General features: G+C 36.6%; 1 protein-coding gene across 1 annotated transcript in view; it reads right to left on the bottom strand.

The window, feature by feature from the left end:
- Window positions 1–26,137, bottom strand: part of RyR (Ryanodine receptor) — a 623,761-nt gene that overhangs the window by 131,851 nt on the left and 465,773 nt on the right. Inside the window, exons 70-75 of the mRNA XM_067151578.2 lie at window positions 15,926–16,041; window positions 12,970–13,127; window positions 10,294–10,473; window positions 8,045–8,173; window positions 1,718–1,876; window positions 346–555 (exon numbers count right to left, since the gene is read on the bottom strand). Of these exons, the coding sequence (XP_067007679.2) occupies window positions 346–555; window positions 1,718–1,876; window positions 8,045–8,173; window positions 10,294–10,473; window positions 12,970–13,127; window positions 15,926–16,041 (952 nt within the window). The remainder of the gene's footprint in view (window positions 1–345; window positions 556–1,717; window positions 1,877–8,044; window positions 8,174–10,293; window positions 10,474–12,969; window positions 13,128–15,925; window positions 16,042–26,137) is intronic.

Below are 26,137 nucleotides of genomic sequence, written 5' to 3' on the forward strand. Positions count from 1 at the left end.
TCTTTGCTGCTTTTTATTGAAACTGTGCTACCATTTCATATGAGAAATTTGTAGTTTAAGAAAATTAAGTTAAACTTACAAAGAGTAAGTGCTGGCTGAAATAATAATTTATATATTAAGGTTACTGTAGCTGGAATGTGCAAGTAGCAATCTCATTTGTCAACAAACAGCAGTCACCATACAGCCATGAGTCAACAAATTGAGACATAAATCAAATAGAACAGAAGTGCAAAAGTAAATATAATAATAAAAAGCAAACTGATAAACAAGTTCTAGAGGATTTAAAATGAATAAGATTCAGCTCCTAGAGTAATGATAAAGTTCTAACTGTGAAAGTCTACTCACCATATGCAACCCATACAACACTTTGGACATTGCTACAATCCTCTCCACCACATCTTCAATCCTTGGAGGCTTGCCATCCTCAGAGCTTTTCTTCTGGCCCAACTTGGAATAGAGATAATGCTGCCATGACATTTCATCAGCAGGATCAATCTTATCAGGCAGAGTCAACTGAATTTTGGCAAATTCTATTATGTCGCTCTCTGGCATTTTCTAGCAACAAATAATAAAAACATGGACATTGATAGATGGTAAGAAGGAAGAAAGCTAAAAGTTGCTAATCACTAACAAAGCAAGACAAGAAAATAAAACTGTTGACAGAATTGTAGCTGTTGATTGTCAATAGGATTATTGTTACAGCAGGTTGACCAGACATCTTCCTATTCCTGGACATGTTCCTACATTGTAGCCTACTATCTAGTGTCTGGGAAGAATTTACAACAATTCCTAAATGTTTCTTTGATACAATGGTAATTTTAGTCATCATATTCTGACGATTTGATTTTGAAGCTATCTTGTATTTCTTAGCTTTGCCAGGATATCGTATGAATGTTGAAAGTTTTTCCCTCAATTTCAGCACAGTGGTAAAATGACAAGAATCACCTAAATATAATTCATTGAAAGTTTTGTTGCAAGTTAAGTGCAACTTTATGAATTAGTGCAACATGGTAATTAATAATATCAAGATAATAAGCATGAAAGCAGAAGAGATCACAAGCAGGCAGAGACTTGTGGGCTAAGTTAATTCACATCCAGATGAATGGTGCTAATGATTTAACATCGCACATCAGATAGGTATTTTAAGATGATGGGATAGGAAAGAGATAAGACTGTGAAGGAAGCAACTGTGGCCAGCATTTGCATGTTGTGAAAATGGGAAACTATGTAAACCATCTTCTGGGATGCTGATGGTGGTGTTCAAACCCAACACTTCCCAAAGGCCAGTTGACAGCTATGCAGCCAACTTGCTCATTTAAATAAATAAGAAACAAATAAATAAACAGTATTTCACATCAAGTGCCTTTCAGAAAACAGACTGGCAAGAATCTTACTTAAGGCAACAGAAAACATCAAAACAAATAGGCAAACAACAGAAATACGCCAAGACCTGAAAAAATCAGGAATCAAAGTGGCCGACATCGCTGACCGAACCTGCTACAGAATGAAAATCAGCAAGTGGGAAGTAGAGTCAGAGAGGAACCACAAGAAGAAGACAGGAGCTAAGTGGACAGAAGAACGAAGAACCACGATGAGAGAAAAATTAAAGGCTGCCTGGCAAAGAAGGAAATGCACACCTTCTAAGTGAGCTTTTCGTGATCAGTTTTCTGGTCTTTTTTGCATCTAATAATAATAATTATTATTAATTTGACTTTACCTTGAGGAAGCGATCCTTACAGTGCTGAACCAGCTCCTGTTCACGACCAGCAAACAAGTTCAGACCAACAGGCAGCAGACGTTTTAAACAAGCCACCATAAGACTAGCCTGCAGTTCTTTGTCCTTATCACGTTTCTTGTCACGGTGCTTCTTCTTTTTCTGTGAATTGATACACCAAATATTATTTATATGGATGTATAAATACACCAAATAAAATTCAAGTACAGGTAACAAACTTTTTAATTTCCTAAACAGAAAAATGAAAGTTTATAGTAACACAATTTGGGTTCTGAAAGCCAGTGTTCTAGCATCTAAGCCATTTGGCCTGACATATACAGCATTCCTTAAGGATGTACCACATGTGGTACCTATAATCTTAAGATCATCATCATTATCAGCAGCATCATAATCACCACAGATTAACAGTTCCAGTTTCCTGGCTACTGTTGATAAGCCTGTTCCAATCTCTTCAATTCATGAATGTCTTGTTCTCCATAACATCATCCATTGTCCTTTCCCTGCCTGAAATATAAGCCTTGATCGTATCCATCGAGCTGGTTCTAGGTCTTCAACTAGACCTTTTCCTTCTACCACTCTTTCCAAGCTCACTTGGGCCATTCTCGTAGTATCTAACCTCATCAGGTGTCTCAACTATCATAGTCCAAATGTGTTGACTCTGCCCTGTTCAGATGTCTTAATCCCAGCTTCCTGCCTCACCTCCTCATTTCTTAACTTGTCTATCCTGGTCTTCTGGATAATGGATTTCAGAAACTTCATCTCTAATGCTTGTAGTCTTGATGAGTCTCTCTTTGTGAGGATGCAGGTTTCAGTGCCATAGGTCAAGATCATTATAAAGTAGGTGATAAACATTGCTAATTTTGTTTACTTTGGAATCTTGGCATCTCAAAGAACGATCCTCTTGGTGATCTCTCTTGAGGCTAGATTCTTATTGTGCAATTTTAAGAATTAGTGCAACATGACCATGGTAATTAATAATGTCAGGATAATAGGCATGAATGCAGAAGAGATCACAAGCAGGCAGAGGCTTGTGGACTAGGTTAATTCACATCCAGGTGAGTGGTGCTAATGATCTAACATTGCACATCAGATAGGTTTTTGGTGATGATAGGATAGAAAAGATTATTGGCCACAATTCTGATGCCAATTTTAAGGTCCCAAAATGGAAAAACGATCTGGCGATATACTGCAGCCATTTAAACTATTATTATAGAGGCTACTTCTTTTTTTCCCACACAAATACAGTATCTACCAGACAAATGGAAATATATAGGTGAGAGTGGAGAGCCTAAGGTGCAGTGGAATGTATGAATAATGCTGAGTAGGTTTACCAGGTGTAGAATGTAAGGCAAGGAGACTGTCAGCCATGAAATCCTTGTGCGACATAATGTTTATTCTCAGAGAATACAGTAACCTTTACAGTAAACCCTCAAAATAGCCCCCTAGATTATCCACAACATATTGCCAATGATGCAGGAGACGTTGGATACCAATCGCCTCACCATGTGTGAATTTTGCGATCTCATGTTTCACAGCATTGGCAATATCTTCTCATGTCCCAAACTATCTCCCACACAATAGTTCTTTCACTTTGAGGATGAGCTCAAAATTGCATGGAGACAGGTCCGGCGAGTATGGCGGGTGTTCTAGTACTTCCCACCTGAAGTGCTGAAGTTGGCTCTGTTCAGTCTCTGTTGCATGTCATCTGGCATTATCATGGCAAAGGGTGGCCTCCACGGTATGCACTAACCATGCGTCTTGGTGGGTGTGCTAAGTACCAACTGATGAGCCCAACTTAGCACATAGGGGCGAAACGCAGGCAACCAAGAATGAGTTAGCTGGAAAATTTATAATGTCCAATAACGGACCATTAAATTGGTATTATAAATTTACTCATTCAGGACAAATATTTCATATTCCCTGTCGGAATCAACATCTATATCATTGTTGAGAAGATAGAGGCGTTTGTCCCAAATGGCACAACGTAGCTGTTGGTGCAGGAAGTTTCTGTAGTACGTTGCTGTCACCATTGTGCCACGTGGAATGAAGTGACACATAATCACGCCTCTAACATCGTAAGCCATCAACTTCACGGGGGTAGGGTTTTACTGGGACTTTTGTCTTCATGGCAATCCATCATGTCACCATTCTGCACACTGGTGTTTGAGCTTTGGTTCATACATCCTGGCCCAAAATTCATCCAGGATCACTATTCTCTGACGCATTTGCTTGCCTTACTGCTGGTAGCATACTACATAGTCAGAGCACATGGCAAACCATGTCCACTTTTGCACCTCAGTGAGCGCACGTGGCACCCACCATGATGAAATTTTACGCAGATGAAGATCTTGTAACTATTTGACGACTACCAATAGATAATAAACATATATATCAATTAACTGTGAGTGAAATAAGTGTAAATAACAAGACAGTGGGCGCAACCTGTAAAACAATTACAGGAATATATAACTATGTAGAGTAATGAGTAACTCCCTCTCCCAAGGCGACGGTCATCAGGCTGACGAAGCTCCAGACTTACTTTATAACCTTACCTGTTTACCCCTGAAATTAGATGTAGGTAGCATGCCAGGTTCAACCTCACTCCACTGATAAAAGATTTACTGCAAGTTTGATACCAGAACTTTACTCCCAAAATAATAAACAAAATATAAAGAATACCACAATAATCATCACTTAAAGAGACCCCCTCCTGATTGCCGTCCACAAAGGCAAAGTACAAACAACTACGACCAACATTAATCATTACTTCATGAGACCTACTCGTTTGTCATTTACAAAGGCAAATATACACACCGCTAACAGCCACCAAATCATTCCTTCATGAGACCTACTCGTTTGTCGTTTACAAAGGCAAATATACACACCACTAACAACAACCAAATCATTACTTCATGAGACCTACTCATTTGTCGTTTACAAAGGCAAATACACACACTACTAACAACAACCAAATCATTACATTTCTTAACATACCTCCAGGTAAGAGTCACACTACACTCACTACTGTTATAGAACAAAAATCGTATTCTAGTAGAGAAAAGTACGATGACTTTCTCTACATACGGATGCAACCTTCTTTACGAAGAGCATCCCTAACCTTATTTACACACTTCATCGACGTCTTGAGTTCTTCTCGAGTGCCGCACAGGTTGGTGTAACGCCTCAGGTTTCTGCAACTGAAAGTGGATACTCGGCCGACGATTTCCTCGACCAAGAATCAGCTCTGTGCTCAAACACACATCCACTACCGAATCTCGATTCTGTATACATCACCACATCCACTGTACATAATCTCGTAGAAGAACTGTAGTCCAACTATTATACAGAGTTGGAGTTACAAATAAACACTTAAGTAGCGTCTTTGACCTAACAGCCACCAGAAACTCATGAGGATCAGCAACATATAGCGTGCTCACTCCGAAAATGATACTCAAGAACAATACAACATTGCCTAGGACTATGCGCAAAGTAACTCCCGCGTGCTGGTCCGAGTGAGAAACGCACAGAATCAGAGACAGAAACACAATCAGAAACAGCATTAGAATCAGAATGACTTGCCGCACACGCGTACCTGCTTATATAGGCTTGCTGCACGTGGTTATAGCGTCCTGGAAAGTTTATAGGTAGTAACGCTCTCACAGGCACTTCTTGACGCATCACTCAGTCAACCCAACTTCTCTTAAAACAAAGCCCTCGTATTGGCTATCGTGCGTCTGATGTGACATCGAACGTCCACTCACGTACATCCACATTGATCCACTCCAATTCTTCAGCCTATACTACCTGCCGTACCCCGTGTTTCCAAGCCACTTGTTGCAACACATCCAACTGACTTCAACCGTCCTTCCCGATATAGTCGCAGTTTTCCCGGTTGCACAATCCTTACGGCTAGGCCATATTTACAGACTCTTACCCAATCGGAAATTTATACAAAATATAATGATGCACATATGCAATATTCCCTAACTACACATTCTTCTTATAATATTACGTTTTTACATTCTCAATAAACAAAATTACATGATTTTAACATTACAAACTATATACGAAAATTTCCTAACCTAAAAATTCGGGGATCGTACATACGTACGGTTACAATCTTCATGTGAAATTCTGTGAATGGTTTGTTTTTCAGTGCCTGTTTCAGCTTGTAACTAAACTAATGTCCATCTTCTGTACAGGTCCATGCACTGAGTAACGACTGCACATGACAAACCCGGACACTAACAGGTCTTCCAGACTGTTGTATGTTGCTTTCACATCCGCACTGAAATGCTGCTGCCCATCTTGTAACAGTTCGGTACGGATCAGCATTATTTCCCACCGCTTCCACAAGCTCTCTATGGCATACTTTAGCACTGCAATAATGAGAAACAGTCAGTTTGATGTACACATGCTGTACTTTCCTTGTCACACCCATTCTGCATGAGCCTGACTCACTACTGCATTTAAAAAAAAATCACTACTGCGGTACCATCGCCCTGTGTGTGGTACCTGTCCAGTGCATTGCCATCTTGTGCTGTACCCATATACTCTAAGTGTCATGCTTTTCAAGACAAAATGACCATTATATGCAGCACCATGCAAGTGTGAGGGGAAAAAAACAGTTGCCATGACTTATATCCTAACTTTCATAACAAAAGAGATGTCACGCTATTGCCAGTATGGCTTTCGACTAGTACAATCTTAACCCACAGAAATGGAAACTGTTGAGCATAAACAGGTTCTTCTTTTGCAATAAAGCTCCCAGGTGACATTGCCAAACACACTCCCCAGTCCTCAATTAGCTCACTGTCCATCCAGCCGGATTCTTGAGTTAGACTGAAAATACCAGATGGCAAATTTCCTTTCAGAAGTATTTTTCTTTTCAGAACCACATACAGAAGAAGTTTGGTTCCATTAGCCAGCATACATAAGATTTCCGTGCAGTGTTGTATTTTGTTACCACCTGTTCTGATAGTAACGCTTTTAGAGCCCTTAATGTGAACCGCATAGTCTAGTGGTATTTCAAAATAAATGGGCATCTGATCAGCATTCCCAGTTTTAAAAAGCAAATAGGAACTTTGCTTCCACAAACGAATAACATGGTGGCAAATGGACGTCATCTTTTCTTCGTAGCCAACAGGGAGATGTTGTGAAATAGATTGCATACACAATCTGTTTCTTCGATACAATTTCCTTATCTACCTATGGCTATCTGAAAAACCCTCCTTTTTAAGTTCCTTTGTGATTTCTAATGATTTTAGTTGACACATTTCAGTCGATATACACCATAACCTATCTCACATCTTTCACTCACGTATTTATAAAGCCGTACTTCAATTTCAGGAAACGTTTCACTCTGCCCTCGTAAAGCTTACGACCACCATTACTTTTTAATAACATTTCTTTCTTCTTTCTCCAATCGCGAGTACATGATTCATCAATATCATATTTTCTGCCAGCGGCACAATTTCCGATACATTCAGCTTCCGTTACCACTTTAAGTTTCTCACTCACAGTAAATGACCGCAAACGCTTTGTTGAATTCATCACTTGTTGCCACTGATGCTTCTTCACACAGAACACAAAGTATTAATCAACTGCTACATCATGTGGTTCCAGTAATGCTGAAGTGAGCGATGGAGCGAGATTTCATACATTGCCAAGTCATGTGACAGGAAACAACTGTTGCCGTGTTAACGTGTCTTTGAAACAATTATGAGATCACGATACAAAAGGCTTAAATATAACCCGCACCCAAATTTAAGGAGCAATATTTCTGTAAAAAAAATTGCGGATTGTATTTGGGATTATACGGTAATTATTATCCTTGCAGAAAGTGTACTGCGTAGTCAGCATGACTGAGTTTGCAGTCGTTAATGTTCATTTTCTAGTTTTAATACATACTGCAATCCATCTGATCTTAAAATTTTAAATATTACTAAGACAACTTTTGTGTAAAGGAAATGCATCTATTAAGCAGGGAATTTTTTTCTCCAAAACTTTAAGAGAATACTGGGCTCCATGCATTGTAAAGTGGTACCCATTATGCAAATAAATATGGTATTACCAATTTTACATATCTTTAATTATTCTTGTTTCTTTGGCAAAATGACCTAATTTTTGCTTATATCATGCTGAACACTGATCAGTAGTTTTTTTTTTTTTTTATTATTTTTTTTTTAGCTACGTTAGTAGATTAGTTGTAAATTGTAAAACTAAAGTTAAGTCTGAAAGAACCAAGGTATCTTAGATTGTATAGACATGGATCACCGTTCAAGCTTGATATCTGTATGTTACACAAACCTTGCTACCACCTGTTAGCTGAGACCCATCTGACACCACGGCTGAACGCCGGGTTGCTGTAGGCATGATGAGTACCATGTTATCAATCTCATTGGCCGAGATGAAGTTCTGTTCTTCACGCATGAAATACTGTTAGGAAAAGAAACACAGATGAAAATGAAGAAATGCATAGTTAAGTCAATGTCAATATTAATCAGAAATTACTGAAATAGTAAGCAATCATTCAATTTTATTTCTAGATTGGCTTAATATGAATAAAAATCCGGACCCATGCAAGGATTATTATGAACACTAGAACATAAGTAAAGGAGTACCGTCAAACGGGGCGATTTCGGACACAGAGGTGGTTTCGGAGAGTATGGTAGATTTGCCGTATTTTGTCGCATAGCAACGAGCCGCCGGTGCTTTGCACTTCCGCGTGCGTTTTAGTTTGACATTGAGGTTATGTTTCCCGCGTTCTGTGCTTTTTATTACGAATCGACATCATACTTTGGAAAATTTCTAGTGCGCATTGGCATTGTTGAAAGTTCATGCATTATCATTAAGTGGATACTTTCGATTGTCGCGGCCGGAAGGAATGCATTATAACTATGGTTCCTAGTGAGATCAACTGACTGAAGTGTTTATAAACGATTGCTGTGGAATTTTGGTGTGATTTGGTTAAAAAATAGTGTTTTATGCACATTTTACTGAAAATTGAAGGCAGTCTGGGTGATTTCGGACAATGCCGAGAAATTATCAGAGGCAGAAAGAAGCTGCTTCGAGGTGTAATTACGAACCAAAATTATTAGAAAAAGCCGTACGTGATATTAAAAGTGCCGAGTTGTCTTATAGGAAAGCATTTGATTTCAATGGTATGCCTTGGTCCACCCTACAAAGTAAACTGCGGAAGGTACAACCAAAAAATGGGGAAAATGCTAAATGAGGAAGAAGGAAATGCTCAATGAAGCTCGTCACCCTCCGGCCATGCGCCAACCCAACACAACCTGCTACTTCCCGACGCCGCCGCAAATAAAATTTTCTTGGGAAGTCGATTTTTGGCCGTGACTTCCGCCGAGATGAAAGCAGTGCAGAAACAAGTGATGGCGTTGGCAGCAGCAGTGAACATGAATGCGATGAAGCACACAATGAATGTACTGACGTTCTGTTGTTACAAGAAGAGGCTTTCCTTGTTGCAGATTATAAATACAAGTTGAGGAACAAAGAGCATACAGGAAGTATTATGGCCTGGCCTGAAATATTCGTTCAAGGGATGTGGATGTCAAATACTTGCACCCATATAAAAACAGCAGAAAAGTGTTTGTGTTCCCTAACATCCCTGCTGAGGATACAATAGCTAAAGAACAAATTTCGAAAAATACTTCCAGTCCAAGTTGAGAAGAGAGGAATGTTTATTTTCAAAGAAAACGTATTTTTGATTTATAGGGTGTTGCAACTACATGTTCATTGTATCGACTTATTTTGTTCTGAGATTTGTATCGTTTGTAAGGAAAATTATTAGGATTTCTCAGTAGGATCTCTGTGCAGTTTATAACTATTAATATTTCAAATTAGACCGGAAAACTTTATATTTACCTTGTCATAAAAGAAAAGATCGATCAATAACACATTACATTTATCATTACAATGATTTTAACCAGCTAGTCATATTTTGGACACCCTCAGAACACTTTAAATATCAAAAAACCAAAGCAAAAAGAACGAAGAATTGAAATAAAGGACTATTCATGTCCGAAATCACCTAATACGCTTTGAAACCTCGGACAGCGGTTTAAAATGTATGTGCGTCCGAAATCACCCCGAAGTATGGGGTGCCTTCGGACATTACTTTTTGTTTTCTCAGAAAAACCTGCGTTGGCGTATATTTTTCGTTTGTAGGGTACTGCATTAATTGGATATATTCCCCATTATTAGAATGATAAACAAAACAATTTAAGATTCCCTTCGAGAGTTAAGACGAAAATAACCTCAAAACCGTCTGAAATCACCCCGTTTGACAGTACATTATTTACCTAAATTATAAATATTAACCTTTAGAATGCTGTTGATGAAACAGTTCTTCACTACCATGGGATTTTAATATGACTTAAGACTTAACAAGGTGTGTCCTACAAGTCTTTAGAACTAGAAATATTCTCTTAGTGCATAAAAATGGCTGGCAGCTAAGCATGTACTTTTGACTCTTGATTGTCTAAGGGATTATAATAATGAAAGAAGCAAAAGGAACATAAATTAAAATTAGAATTTACCTGTGATTTAGACCAGATGTTGAATATTTCTGCAACATGATTGTAAAGATCTTCTGCTTCAGCAATATTGTGCCTTAACCAGTGGTTACGCTGTAGATCAACATATTTGATGAGAAGCGGATAAAATGCATAGATATCCCTCACCAGAAGTTGCCAGTCTTCTTGGATTTGTGACTCCACCTGAAAAACAATACTTCAGATGAATACATGACAAATTATCATCATTATCATCATCACCTGTGACCTCAGCCATAATGTACTGGTATTTCAATTTGCATAAATTAGATCGCCAGCATGTCAATTTTGTTGTTCCATTTTACTACCAGATTCAACCAGCAACCTGAAGGCTTAAGTCAGAGAAAGCTTCCTTCATTCAACAGAAAGCCTCAATGAACCACCTTCAAAATTTCGAGTAAATTCATGGCGTTTGAGAGGCAGCTACCTAGCAGAATGGATGATACCTTCTGAAATCCTCCCTTCAGGTCATGAGAAATGTTAGTCAACATGAAAGCACTCAACAGCCTGCGCACTGGAACTGGCAGATCAAAGACCAATGTGAGAAAATGCAGATTCGCCTGCGACTCCACACTATGCAAATGTGGTGAAGAGCAGACCATGAAGCATCTCCTTGTCTGCAAGTTGTGCCCAAGTACACGCTCTCCTCAGAACCTGATTGATGCCAGCAAGGAAGCATGTAAATTAGCTAGATACTGGACACACTACATTTAAATTTTATTTGTGGTAGGCCCATATGATGTGATATTAATTTGTTTCTAGAAATTATAATATGCTTGCAGTACCAAGTTTTGGATGTATTTTATTTTAATATCTTTGACATTATATGTTATGTATCTGACACGATTGAATAAACTACAAGATGTTAGAAAAACCTGAAGACTATTGCTATGATTCACTTCATCAGGTAATCATAGAATGTGACACCAGGAATCTTTTACAGTCTCACATCATACAACTAAACGGAATTTTTCCACCCTTCAAGAATCCGACTACCCCTACCTGGTTTGAACCAATTCACCAAGGGAGCTTGACGCAAGTGCGATAAACAGATATAACTTGAAAACAATATTCTCTCACCCATGGGTAACTAATGCAAATATCGAGCTCGAATTATTATTATTATTATTATTATTATTATTATTATTGTTGTTGTTGTTGTTGTTGTTGTTGTTATTTTACAATCATGATTATTATTATTATTATTATGATTATTATTATTATTATTATTATTATTATTATTATTATTATTATTATTATTATTATTATTATTAGCTGCCTCTGTGGATCAGCGGTAGAGTGTCGGCCTCCGGATCCCAAGATAGCGGGTTCAAACCCGGCAGAGGTAGTCGAATTTTTGAAGGGCGGAAAAAAGTCCATTCGACACTCCATGTCGTACGATGTTGGCATGTAAAAGATCTCTGGTGACACATTTGGTGTTTACCCGACAAAATTTATTAAATCTCAGCCATAGACGCCCAAGAGAGTTTCGGTTTACTCGATCTGCCATCTAGTGGGGGCCTAGAGTAAAACGGAACGTTGAAATTGACGAGCAGACAGCCAGATGGCGTCAAATTGAAATGTCTGCACACGGTAGCTGAGGCCATACGATTATTATTATTATTATTATTATTATTATTATTATTATTATTATTATTACTTGTATGTATGGCTGTGAAGTGTTAAAACCAGTTAGTATTTGTATTATTATTACGATACGATTGTATTGTGTGTGAGGTTATATCATGGAAGTATTATTATTATTTACGTAGTCGAATGATCGTATTATGTGTGAGGTTATGTCATGAAACATGTGCTGTACATAGACATTTATATCAGTTCAATTAATGTAAGAACCTGTAATAGTTCATTCTTACCTGTACTGGTAACACACTATAACTTCCAGAATGGTAATAGGCACTAGAACGATTGAGAATATTCTGTACATTATAATCTATGTATTAGGCACTCTAGAATTTTCAAGATTATATAATTTTTTGTAACATATCTTTCTGGAAGCCTGGCCAGGCACATATATAAGGAGACTATATTGACGGTAAGAGAGAGTGATTGGTTGAGAGTTATTGGTTACGACGGGTGGTTGTTTAGTAGAGTTATGGTGTAGCAAGGTTATACTTGTGACCACATATTGTGACATGCTTTCAAGCAGTCAACTGTTTTAACCAAAGAGAATGGGTTTCGACTGTGTGTTAAGGTTGCAATCTCCATGTGCACTGATTGGCAGTTGTTTTAAATGGCAGTTTGTGATGTGAGTGCTTTGTTTGTCACAGCATTGAGTAAGGTTATGTGTGTGTTTAATTTGTAAATAGATGTAAATAAAATAACTGTACCAACTGACAGCATCTCATGTGCGCCTTTGTGAATACGTTAAGCTTTATAAAACAGTAGCTTTCGTGGCTTCTATTGTAGGCACTTAGTTTGTTAAAACAGCATTAATTACTCCCTAAGAATCCTAAGAAGTCAAATATTTACTTAACATCATATTTATTATTCACAAAACATAGCAATGTATAAAAAAAGAAAGTTTGGTACTTAGACCACATTAGCTTTGAAAGTTCCAGTTCAACTGTCCAAAGGAATAGATATTATTTGAAATAAAATATTCTGTAACAAGTTTATTTTTACAATTTGATACTTTACCTGTGATGTATCATCCGTGGCTGACTTGATAAAGCCTCGAAGAGATTCTTCCTTGTGAAACATGTTTTCTGTTCGTTTCTTCACTCTCTCAGCAAGGGGTAGGAATGGGTCTTTCAATAACTCTTCAGAGGAGTTGATAATAATTTGCTGTGTGTATGCTAAAACCAAAATTTTCAGAGTAACACTCAATTTTAAGTGGTATTTCTCTTACTAATAAAATGAACTCTATCCTGAACAAATACAGTAAAACCTCATTAAGATGTTTCTGCAGGTGACAGCAAAAATGAACGTGTTAAGCGAGAAAATGTACTATTGAATATACAAATAAAAACTATCCAATAGTGATATGGAAACACTAGATTCAATTTTTTCTGTCATGAGGGCATTTTACATTGTGTATCCACGGTACAGTGAAAACTGTATCTACCATTTCTAAGGATGAGAGGAAAGTATTAAAAAGGGGGAAAAACATGAGAGAACAAATATGAAAACCTTTTCTGCTCGGACTTATAAAATAACAAGTGCACTGAAAGGTGTGAAAAACACCAAACAACAAATATGAAAACATAGGCACAGGGGCCAATAAAAACATCCAAGTATTATTTCTAAAACAAATATTAGTAGAAGCCTTTTATTTCGGAGCAGTGGGTTAAAACATTATTTTCTGGTCACACTCTTAGACAATGAATTGGAAGTTACACTCGACCATGTGTGACCGGGAGGAATCAGGAGGAATGACTTTGACAGCCATTTTGAAAACTTCGACCAAGTCAAATGATCAAGTTGAAACTCGAAGGTGCGAGTTCAACATTCGCAACCTCTGCACACTTAAAGATGCGGATGCCAGTCCACTTTCTGAAAGATTTTAATTTTGTCTTCATTAGTATGGAATTTCACAACATTTTCCATATCCATAACTAGGCTATCACAAGACAAATATGCACCATGCTACAGTAGTCAGTTTCACATGATTATGTTCCTAATCCAGATATAGGCTACCATATCATGTGACAAACCTTCACTGTACCACTCACACAAAATAAACTTCTAACTTCTGAAAGTAATGCGAAGTACAAGCACAAATAGGCTCAATTTTTCCGTAATCACACAACTGTGGCAATGGCTCTTACCTGAGTTGTAAATCAAGTTTCTTTCACAAGGGATGACAAATAACATTTTCAGGGCAAGGAAAAATGTTATTGCACTTGTAGTAAGCGGTACTAGCAAAAATTCGTGATGTGATAGGTATGTTTATTGTATATGTTCCTGATCCAGATATAGGCTACCGTAACATGCATCACATAGCAAATATTCACCACACTTCACTGTACCACTCAACACAAAATAAATATCTAACTTCTGAATGGAATACAAAATACAAGCACAAAGAGACCACTGTGTTATTCAGCAATCTTGCTGCTAATTGGCAAGGAGGCTAACAGCTTGCTCCCCGAACATGCAACTTATCCTGTGAAGTTCAGGAATTTAAGGCCTTTATCCGTACTCACGCAACTGTGGCGACGGATCTTACCCGAGTTGGAAATCACATTTGTTTTACAAAGGATAACAAGTAACTTTTTCAGGGCTAGGAAAAATGTGATCGCACTAAGCAGTAATAGCGAAAATTTGTGACGCGATAAGCAAGGTATTTTTATATAGATTTAATATGATGAGAATGGGGACTTAGAATTTACGGCATGCTAAGCGGAAAAATATGTTAGTGAGGAATGCAGTAACGAGGTTTCACTGTAGTACATTATTTGAAATTAAATTATTTAGTTCATATGTTTGTAGAAAATGAAACTATTCCATTGTAAAGGGAAATATGTAATCTTTTATATGTTAAGTTTAATGCTTATATTTGTATTTCTTACTAAGAAGTCGTAACAGCAGTGGCAGTTCATGCATGAAGGGCTTTTGGGCACTGCCCTGCCGCCTTTTCAAACACATTTAACGTTATTTCACTCTGTAACTGATTACATAAAGAAATGGACAAATGCAGCGAAGTCGAACTAATATGGTGTACTATTCAATTATACAATGTTATCTTTATTATTTTGTCTGTAAACATTTTGCTTTTCTATATTAAAGGAAATGTCAAAAGCTTTCAGATTGTGGCTGCTGTCCAGCAAGCATGATGTCTTCTTTCTAGTCTTGAGGTGTTCAGACTGTGGCTGGAGAGCCCTCAGCAGGTCCCTAGATTTAACAAGTGTGCGGGGTATGAGAGGAGCCTGGAAGGATGATATGGGCTTGTCAGGAGAAGGAAGAGTCCGGGAGGGTGTAAATGCTGCCTGTCAGAACCCTTAGCAACATCCCCAACAACTTTACAATGTACCTAGGCTTTTCCCCCCATGTCTTACATTAATCATTGTTGTTAGAGATGAATTCCAGAACATTTTAAAAAACAATGAATTCCATTATACTGACTATTTAAACAATTCAGTTCTATAAAGAAGCTAAAATAAAGATTCAAGATGTAACCATAACATGATGGCACTATTTCTAGGCTGTCAAATTGCTTTGAAATTTGAGCAAGGAGAGAGAAATTCAGGTGTGCATTGTTTATTTGTTTTCATGAACATCGTTATTATCACTTGTGATTATGACCAGTGAAACAAAGCAATGCCATAGTAGTCGTGATTGCATTAGCTGTTAGCCTGTTATTGTGTATCTATATAAGCCATTGTAATGTAGTTAATTAATTAATTACTGTTGTGGTGCAAGCAGATTTCTACTCAGCCAGTGTCATCGTATTATTATTATTATTATTATTATTATTATTATTATGATCATTCATCTAAAAGTATCGTGGTGCTGGTCAGTAAAAACTAGACCGATTGGGAGGGGAGAAGATGGCGGCACAACCCTGCCAGAGTAAAATGTCATGAACTGCCACTGCTTAACAGTTATTCTTCAAATGATGATGTCAACTAAATAGGCAGTGTTAGAAAATTACCAGCTATCCTTGTCATCCATGGAGCATTTTCATTGCCAATATTCTTCTTGATCAATTTGAGGACGTTCCTTAACAACTGGTTCATATGTTCACTGGTCACCATGGACACAAGTGTTCTGAAAAAAAGAAAAGTAATAATTTTTACAATCATCACAAATAACAGATGTAAAAGCATTAGATATTCTGGAAAGCTAAAACAGTAAAGTGTTTCATATCAACATACATGGATAGTATAAATGCTCAGGTAAGAAAGTTAAGAGGACCAAAATATATACACAGATGGAGAACACACGTGGATAAAGACTGGTGACAATCTCAATACACTGATAAACATTAAGTAGTCAATATGGGAATATGGTCCAATACAGGCCATTAATGTGGTCAAGTTTATAGATTTTGGATAGAGACCACCATCATCATCATCATCAACAACCAAACAGTGGCCTGTTATGGTCTTAATCCAACTCTTAGCTGGGCATCGAATAGAGTGACTTCCTCTGGGCTGGTATTGTAAGATGTGCTTTGAGATTCTTTCCCTTCCCATTCTGTTCACATGGTCCTTCCAGTTATTTCAGTATTTTCCTATAAATTTTAACATTTTTCTACATTTAGTTCTTTCATCACCACCTCATTCTTCTTGTGGTCTTGTATCCTGCTGTACATCTCATGAATCTCACCTCAGCAGTGGTGATTCGGGATTCATATCTTTTCCTGATGGGCCATGCTTCACTTCTGTACAAGAGAACTGGTCTGTCTAGTGTTCTATGAAGGTGGAGTCTTGTGTTTCTCTAGACTATAGATGATTTCATAACTGAATTGATGATACCTATGGATTTATTATATTTTGCAATGCTGTTATTGATATCTGTATCACTGACAAATGATAGAGAGTAGCGAGGTAGTTGAAGAAGTTAATTTGTTGTACTGGCTTATTATTCAGTATAATTTTACAGGGAACTGGTTCTTTACCTTTGGAAATGAGTGTTCTTGGTCTTCAGCATACAGCACCATATCCAATTGTAGGCGGTTATTTACGGTGATGCTAATGTGGGAAGAAGTCTCCATTCTTTTATAAGAGGTTTAATGTAGACAGATAGGGAATACACAAAAAGTTTTGGCTGCAGCCTTCTTCACTGTACAATTAAGAATGTTAGTGGTCATTGTTGACAAGTAGATACTGTGGTGAAGTAAAGGGAATAGGGAAATAGGGAAGACAAGAGAATGGAAAAAAAAAAAAAAAACAGTTATCTAATGTTAAGGCCAGGAGCTTCCGTACACTTGAGCACCTCTTGATATCCAACTTCAGAATCTCAAAGGAGATAAGAGGATGGGAAGTTGCTGTGTGAAGGGGGGCAGAAAATGGGTTCTGCAAGCTCTGCAGTGGTTGCATATTCATCCTTACTCCACATCTGTGATCTTCTAAAAAGCCCCACAGTCACATTCAGGTGCCCACTGAACCTCAGAAATATTCTCACTCACTACGAATCACACTAACCTACCCACTTCTGGCTCTTTTGCCTGTGAACTTAACCGCTGTAAGAACGACCCATACCAAATGACACTTTCACCAGTAGCATCACCAATAAATCTTACCCCATACAAGGTCATCACCATATCCTAAGTGTTGTTAAATTTTGATGCCCTAAAGCATTCAAACCATGCATTTCTTGATATCAAACCCTTTTTAAATATGATCAGTTTGCCATCCCACTTAACATGTTAAGCATTGTCAGTGGTGTTTTGAATCATGCTGTATGTACATATGGAAAAGCAGATGGAGAGCAGCAACTTACCGTACCATGTAAGCAAGCAGGGTAGAAAAATGTGAAATGCATGCTCATGATGTTGCACTTCATCCAACATCATCTACCAGCTTCAATGCAGATTCTGTTCAGCTTTCTACAATGGCTTAACTAACAACTCATCAGCCAAATGAATATGCAGCCAGCACAGTACATGAAATCCCTGATAAGTATCTTTCTGTTCCCATTAACACTTTGCACCATTAAACCGCATTTGATGGTTGTTTCACAGAAGTCCTTAAAAATTTACCCGCATCTTCCCACCCTCTTGCCCTTAAAGATTCCAAAGCTGGAAAAGAACTGGAGCTCAGGCCTAGAAGCACTCAGCCTTAACATGACATGTCTGCTTCTTGTCTTGCCTGTCTTCCATCTCCCTTTCAACAGCATCTGCTCGTCAACAATGACCACTAACATTCTTAATCGTACAGTGATGAAGGCTGCAGCTGAAAATTGTGGATCTTTTTCTTTTGTATGTACCCAATCTATGCTTGCTTACATGGTACGGTAAGTTGCTGCTCTCCATCTGCTTTTCCATATGTACATACAGCATGATTCAAAACACCACTGACAATGCTTAACATGTTAAGTGGGATGGCAAACTGATCATATTTTAAAAAGGGTTTGATATCAAGAAATGCATGGTTTGAATGCTTTAGGGCATCAAAATTTAACAACACTTAGGATATGGTGGTGAGCATGAATTCCATATTTTATGAAGAAACTTCCACCAACTGAACAAGAACATCACATCGTACATTAAATTACAAAAGGGGTTTGAGTTGTAGACCTCCAACTTGATCACAGTTCCTACATTGGAGGTGCAGAGAATGGTGTACAGGGACAAAAGTGCTTTTGTTTGGGATACTATCAAGGACATGGTGTTCAAGATTATTTCATTGTGACCAGGTATTTTCTAATTTTATTAATCCTGCGTTAGTTTCGACAGGCTGAAAAACTTCACAGTTATAGAAAAATGTGAAATGCATGCTCATCACCATTATGAAAGTGTTGTCAATCTATAACGCCCCACAGCACCCAAACTATGCATTTGCAAACATGGGTCCCCTGTTGAAAAATGATCAGTTTGCCGTCAGTTACAACAAACTAAGCATTATTGGTGTTTTTTTAATCACCCTGTATACCGTCAAACAGAACAATTTTGGACAGTATGGTAGATTTGCCTTTGTTTGTTCCATGGCAACGAGTCGCCACTGCTTTGCACTTCCACGCGCGCGTTTTAGTTTGACCTTGAGGTTATATTTCCTGCGTTCCGCATTTTTCATTACGATCAATGAATATTCAAGATAAACTTAGATGTTATAATTAAGCGGTCTGCCTATTCAATCTATATATATAAAATAGCTTGTCCTGACTGACTGATTCATCATCGCCGAGCCAAAACTACTGGACATAAAGAAATGAAATTTTGGGGATACATTCATATTAAGATGTAGGTGCTCGCTAAGAGAGGATTTTTGGATATTCCGTCAATAAGGGGGTGAAAAGGGGGGTGAAATTTTAAAATGAGTGTATCTATATCTCGGAACTTTAAAAGTTTATACATGTAAAAATTGGTATTTAGAATCTTCTTTTAAAATAAGGAAATATGTATTTTTTTGTTTTCAGAAAATCCCAATAGGAGGGGTGAAAAAGGGTGAAATAGGGGTTGAATGCCTTTAATCAGATACCGGTACTTATATCTCAGAAACTGAAGATATTACAGACCTGAAAATTGGTAATTTTGATCTCTTTTAAAAATAAAGGAACACGTATTTTTTTGTTTTTGGAAAATCCAATTAATGGGAGGGTGAAAAGGGGGTGAATTTTTAAAATGAGTGAATCTATATCTCCAAACTTTTAAAGTTTGCAGATGTAAAAATTGGTATTTAGAATCTTTATTAAAAATAAAGAAACACGTATTTTTTTGTTTTCGGAAAATCGCAATAGGAGGGGTGAAAAGGGGTTGAAAAAAGGGTTGAATGCCTTTAATGAGGCTGCTTATATCTCAGAAACTGAAGATATTACAGACCTGAAAATTGGTGTTTGGGATCTCCTTTAAAAATAATGAAACACGTATTTTTTGTTTTTGAAAAATCAAATTAATGAGGGGTGAAATGGGGGTGATTTTTTAAAATGTGTGTATCTATATCTCAAAACTTTTAAAGTTTATAGATGTAAAAATTGGTATTTAGAATCTCCTTTAAAAATGAAGAAACACGTATTCTTTAGTTTTCGGAAAATCCCAGTAGGAAGGGTGTAAAAGGGTGGTTAATGGGTTGAATGCCTTTAATGGGGATACTCATATTTCAGAACCTGAAGATATTACAGACCTGAAAATTGGTATTTGGGATCTACTTTAAAAGTAAAGAAACACGCATTTTTTCGTTTTTGGAAAATCCAATTATTGGGGGGTGAAAAGGGGGGTGAATTTTTAAAAATGAGTGTGTGTACATCTTAAAACTTTAAAATTTACAGATGTAAAAATTGGTAGTTAGAAACTCCTCTAAAAATAAAAGAACACGTATTTTTTTGTTTCCTGTAAATCCCAATAGGAGGGGTGTAAAAGGGTGAAAAATGGGTTGAATGCCTTTAATGAGGATACATATATCTCAGGAACGTAAGATATTACAGAACTGAAAATTTGCATATGGGATCTCCTTTAAAAATAAAGAAACACGAATTTTTGGTTTTTGGAAAATCCAATTAATGGCATTTAAACAGGAGTGACAAATTGGGGTGAATTTTTTGAAAGACTATATCTACAGAATATCTTGGAAATGTAAAATGTTACAGACGTAAAAAGTGGGTGTTTGGAATCTCCTGTAAATGTAAAGAAACATGGGTGGTTTGTTTTTGGAAATTCCACTTAAGGGGAACTCAAAAGGGGTGAAATTTTAAAATGAGAATTTTTACAGTATATCTAGAAAACTTAACATGTTACAGAAGTGAAAAATGGTATTTTCTTCTCTATTAAACATAAAGAAACGTGTATTTTTAGTTTTCGGAAATACCACTTGGAGGGGGGGGTAAACGTGACTGAAAATGGTGTTGAATTCTTTTAATTAGGCTACTGATATCTCAAAAATGAAGATGTTACAAACGTGAAATTTGATATTTGCAATCTGCTTTAAAAGTAAAGAAACACGTATTCTCGGAAAATCCAATGAAGGGGGGAGGGGGGTGAAAGAAATGAAAAATTAATTGACTTAATTGTATGAGAATACATACATCTAATAAAAACTAAAGTTGTTACTGACATGAAAATTCGTTTTTGGATCTCCTTTAAAAACAAAAACAAAAAAAAAAAAAACGCATTTTGGTGGGGAAACCATCTTGGAGGGCGGGAGTGTAAAGGAGTTGAATTCCTTTCATGAGGACACATAAATCAAAAACTGAAGAAGTTAGAGTCGTGATAAAATTGGTATTTAGAAGATCCTTTACTATTAAAGAAACAAGTATGTTTTGCGGGAAAATGCACTTAGTGGGGGGGGGGGGAGTATTGTGAAATGAAGTGAAAAAAGTAAATTTTTTTGGGGGGATACTTATATCTCAAAACTGAAGGTAATAGTCGTGAACATTGATGTTTGGAATCTCCCTTAAACATAAAGAAACAAGCATTCTTTTAATTTTTTTTTTTTGGGGGGGCGGCGGTAAATAAACTTAACGGCGGTGGGGTGTAGAAGGAGGTGAGACCAATTGATTTTACTGTTATTAATGTACTTATAAGGATCCTCCGTTGCTCAGGCGGCAGCACGCCGGCCTCTCACAGCTGAGTTCCGTGGTTCAAATCCCGGTCACTCCATGTGACATTCGTGCTGGACAAAACTGAGGCGGGACAGGTTTTTCTCCGGATACTCCGGTTTTCCCTGTCATCAGCCATTCCAGCAACACATAATAATAATAATAATAATAATAATAATAATAATAATAATAATAATAATAATAATAATAATAATAATAATAGTAATAATAATAATAATCCGGACCGTCGTCAAATGTGCTGACCGCGCTGGAAACGGCTCCTGGACGGGTAATGACTAAGAACGTAGTCCGGCCGCGGGTTCAGTGCCGCCAAGGCACCCAATATGACACCACGCCGGATCTCCTGAAGGATTTTATCCATATTAAAAATGATTATAGGAAAAGATGGCAAAGATTTACGGACCCAACTGACCGGGAGGAATACCTGAGCCTAGCCCAGGAAGTACGAAATCGATTGCTGGAAAGGAAGATTGAAAAGTGGGAGGAAACGTGCCGTAAAATAATAGAAAACCAGTCAGATCGGGAATTTTGGTGGATTCTCGCAGAAAACGAGTCAGATCGCGAATTTCGGCGGATTATATATCTAAAACAATAAGCATTCAATTATAAATTTCAGTATAATACCGTAGCGAAGCACGGGTATCTTGCTAGTACAATATATAATTGATTAATATCTAGGACATGTTTCGTCCCCTAAGGGACATCAACAGCTAATAATAAATTAATATTAATATATCAGAAATAAATATTAAAATTGGAAAGACACATTAAAATTTTTGACAATTTAAAATAAGATCTTCAAATTTTGTTAAAATTGTAAGTCATAAGACAGGTAAAACAGTCAAATTGTCCATATTTCTCTTGTTGATGTTCCTGGAAAATACCAGTTTTGCTTATAAAATCTTAAAATATAATTTGTTGTAAAAAGCACACTTGATTTGTATTCCTTGGTGAATGATTTGTTGAAACTTAATAAGCATTCCTTAGATGGTATACTAAAATTTAAATGCTTCAGAATTTAAAGTCAGATCGGGGCCTTGATGGTAAAGTTCTGTGTGGCAATGGATATAATTTTATCTGAAATAAAATGAAAAAATAAAAAATAATATAAATGTAAGTAACGTGAAATGGAAGATGAAATAAATATAATGTAATGTAATAAAATCGTATTACTTACTCCTTATTATTGGCCCTGATGTGCGGAGAAGGACTCACTTCTACCGAGGTAAGTGTGCATCTGCTTTAAAACAAGTACTGGTAGTTGCTACGCTGAGCGGGGGGTGTGGAGGGGAAGTAGGAGAGTGTGCCCTAAGTTGAATAACCTGAGTGTCACCGAGCGTGTGACGTGTTAAGAGTCTGGCGTTTCTTCCTAACTTTCGCTTTTAATAGTTCTTCATATAAAATGTTATACTTCTCAGAAAGCTCATTGATATTATTTGTTGGATTGTTTTTCTGGTCCAGATAAATGTAGATTTCCTCATATATGTTTAATAAATGGCCTTTCTTTACGGTTTTCAGTATTTTGAGGTCATTATCTATGTTTGTAAACATGTGATTGGAGTCGGTCATGTGTTCGCTCATGGCCGAGTATCTGTTGTATTTCTTGGCTCTGGTGTGTTCCTGATATCTTATAATGAAGTTCCTACCTGTTTGTCCTATGTAACTTTTTAAACAACTAGCACATTTCAGTTCATAAACACCCAAATTTTGGAATTTATTATTATTATTATTAACAACGATATGAGTGTTATAAAACAATTTCGAGTTTGTGTTGTTAGTCCTAAAAGCGATTCTTAAATTACGTTTTTTGAATAGATTCGTAATACCATATATTTTACTGCTATTATATGTAAATACGGCAAATTTCTTATTCTTTTTTTCTTTTTGTTCTTGTATAAACGTTGTCTTAGGCTTACTTTTTACTTTATTTATAATCCTGTTTACAAACTCTTTATTATAGCCATTCTTGTATGCTAAATGGTATATAGTATTAATTTCTTTTTTTAAATCCTGGGTTGGAAGCAGAATATTAAAAGCACTGTAAATCATGCTAAAGAAGCCGGCTCTTTTATGAGCTCCCGGGTGTAAAGAATCATTTTTTATCATGTTGACACTCTGCGTTGGTTTTCTGAAGATGTTAAAGGAAAGGTTTTGACTATTTCTAGTAATTTTCAAGTCTAAATAATTTAAAGTGTTATTTACTTCAGAGTCAAGTGTGAATTTGATATATGGATCAAGGGAGTTAAGTTGGTTTAAAAAAGTCTGGCCATTAGTAATTCTTTCATCTAATATTACAAAGGTGTCATCTACAAATCTAGACCAATGGTACAAACCATCAAGTTTGTTGATAATTTTAGTTTTTTCCATGTGATAAATATAAATTTTGGCTAGGATGCCTGATGCTGGGGCACCCATCGGAAGACCTTTTTGTTGGTAGATTTTGTTATTAAACATAAAATAGTTATTGTTTAAGACAAAATCCAGGACTATTAAAAATTCACTTATTTCTTGTTGGCTCAAGCGGCTAAATTGGATCAAATACTCTTTAATAATGTTGATGGTTTCTTTTATTGGAATACTAGAATACATATTTTTAATATCATACGAGTGTATTGTGTGATTGGAATTTAATTCTAAATTTTTGGTAGCATTACTGAATTCGATAGAGTTCTTTAAAGATTTATTGTTGTGAAATTTGAAATGTGTTTGAAGAAATTTATGTATACACATCAGGGCCAATAATAAGGAGTAAGTAATACGATTTTATTACATTACATTATATTTATTTCATCTTCCATTTCACGTTACTTACATTTATATTATTTTTTATTTTTTCATTTTATTTCAGATAAAATTATATCCATTACCACACAGAACTTTACCATCACGGCCCCAATCTGACTTTAAATTCTGAAGCATTTAAATTTTAGTATACCATCTAAGGAATGCTTATTAAGTTTCAACAAATCTTTCACCAAGGAATACAAATCAAGTGTGCTTTTTACAACAAATTATATTTTAAGATTTTATAAGCAAAACTGGTATTTTCCAGGAACATCAACAAGAGAAATATGGACAATTTGACTGTTTTACCTGTCTTATGACTTACAATTTTAACAAAATTTGAAGATCTTTTTTTAAATTGTCAAAAATTTTAATGTGTCTTTCCAATTTTAATATTTCTGATATATTAATATTAATTTATTATTAGCTGATGATGTCCCTTGGGGGACGAAACATGTCCTAGATATTAATAAATTATACATTGTATTGAATAGGCGGACCGCTTAATTATAATATTTAAGTTTATCTTGAATATTCATTGATTGATTATAGTCAATACGGGATTAGTATTACTTGAAATGAAGCTGTTAAAGCTGATCACTTGTAATGTTTTTCATTACGAGTCGACTGCATGATATGAAGCTCTTATTGGGTTGGTAGAGGTTTCTTGATAATATATAGAATGCATGCCCATCATCCTATATGAAGTGTTGTCAAATTTTAATGCCCCACAGCACTCAAACTAGGCAATTCCGGACATGGCTCCCCTCTTCAAATATGATAATTTTGACATCATTTACAACATACTACGCATTGTCAGTGTTGTTTTGAATTCTCTCTATATTTGATAGGGGTTCTCTTCTTGTTATTATTGTTCTCTCAATTCTGAGAATCGTTACCTTTGAAGATATTTCTTTGTATCTGTTTCCATCCTTCGCAGTTTACTGCCAAATGGATTGGTTGTATGAGGGATGTCTTGGTGGCATGTGTAAAGCAATCTATCAAACATTTAGGAGCTCCTCCATGCTCTCTCTTCCCAGGCACATTTTCTGAAATTTTGAGCTTTTCAAGGCTTCCTTTTCTGCATCACATGATGTGACCAAAGGATTGGCGAATTCTTTGCTGATAGTGATGCTCAGCTATTTCATGATGAACCCTTTGATGCGAAACATTCAATTTTCCAGCACTACATCTTAAATGAGTTGATCCTTTTCATATCTGCAGCCCGCAAATTCCATGGTTCAACACCATAGAGGAAGACGGAGGAAACAAGAGTTTCAACTAGTTTCATTTTAGCTGGAATGATCCTTCCAATATGAGATAACAGTACAACCTGCCTTTAGCAGAACCTTTATAACCAGAAAACTGTCTATATCAGAAAATGTTCCTGGTCCCATGAATTATGGTTTAATATTTTCATATAAGTTCACATGTATTTAGCAGAACCTGTCTGACGTGGAAACGGATGGAAATTCCAGAAATTTTGCAAATACGGTAGGCCAATGCTTTCACAAAGCCAAGTTTGTCTCACACCTAATGAAGGAACCATAATTAAAAACATACTAATGTGTTACAACAAAACTCAAACAGTATAATTATGATAATGATAGTGCAGAAGATTATGTGGCCATTGGTCTAGAAATTGAGACAGGAGGCATTAGAAAACATTGAAGACTTCGTAACCCATCCCCTTGTAAAAAAGAAAACAGAAATTGATGGCGATGATGACGAGAATGAAGAAGATTGAAAAGATGGTTTATGTAACGTAAAATCCTACTGACGGGTCCCATCATCCGTCAAGAACATTGTCTTTTTCCCTAGCGAAAAATGACACAGAAGTGTTTGACATGATTTGCCGTGCCCA

The sequence above is a fragment of the Anabrus simplex genome, chromosome 7, assembly GCF_040414725.1.
Source record: "Anabrus simplex isolate iqAnaSimp1 chromosome 7, ASM4041472v1, whole genome shotgun sequence".
Classification (NCBI taxonomy): Eukaryota; Metazoa; Arthropoda; class Insecta; order Orthoptera; family Tettigoniidae; genus Anabrus; species Anabrus simplex.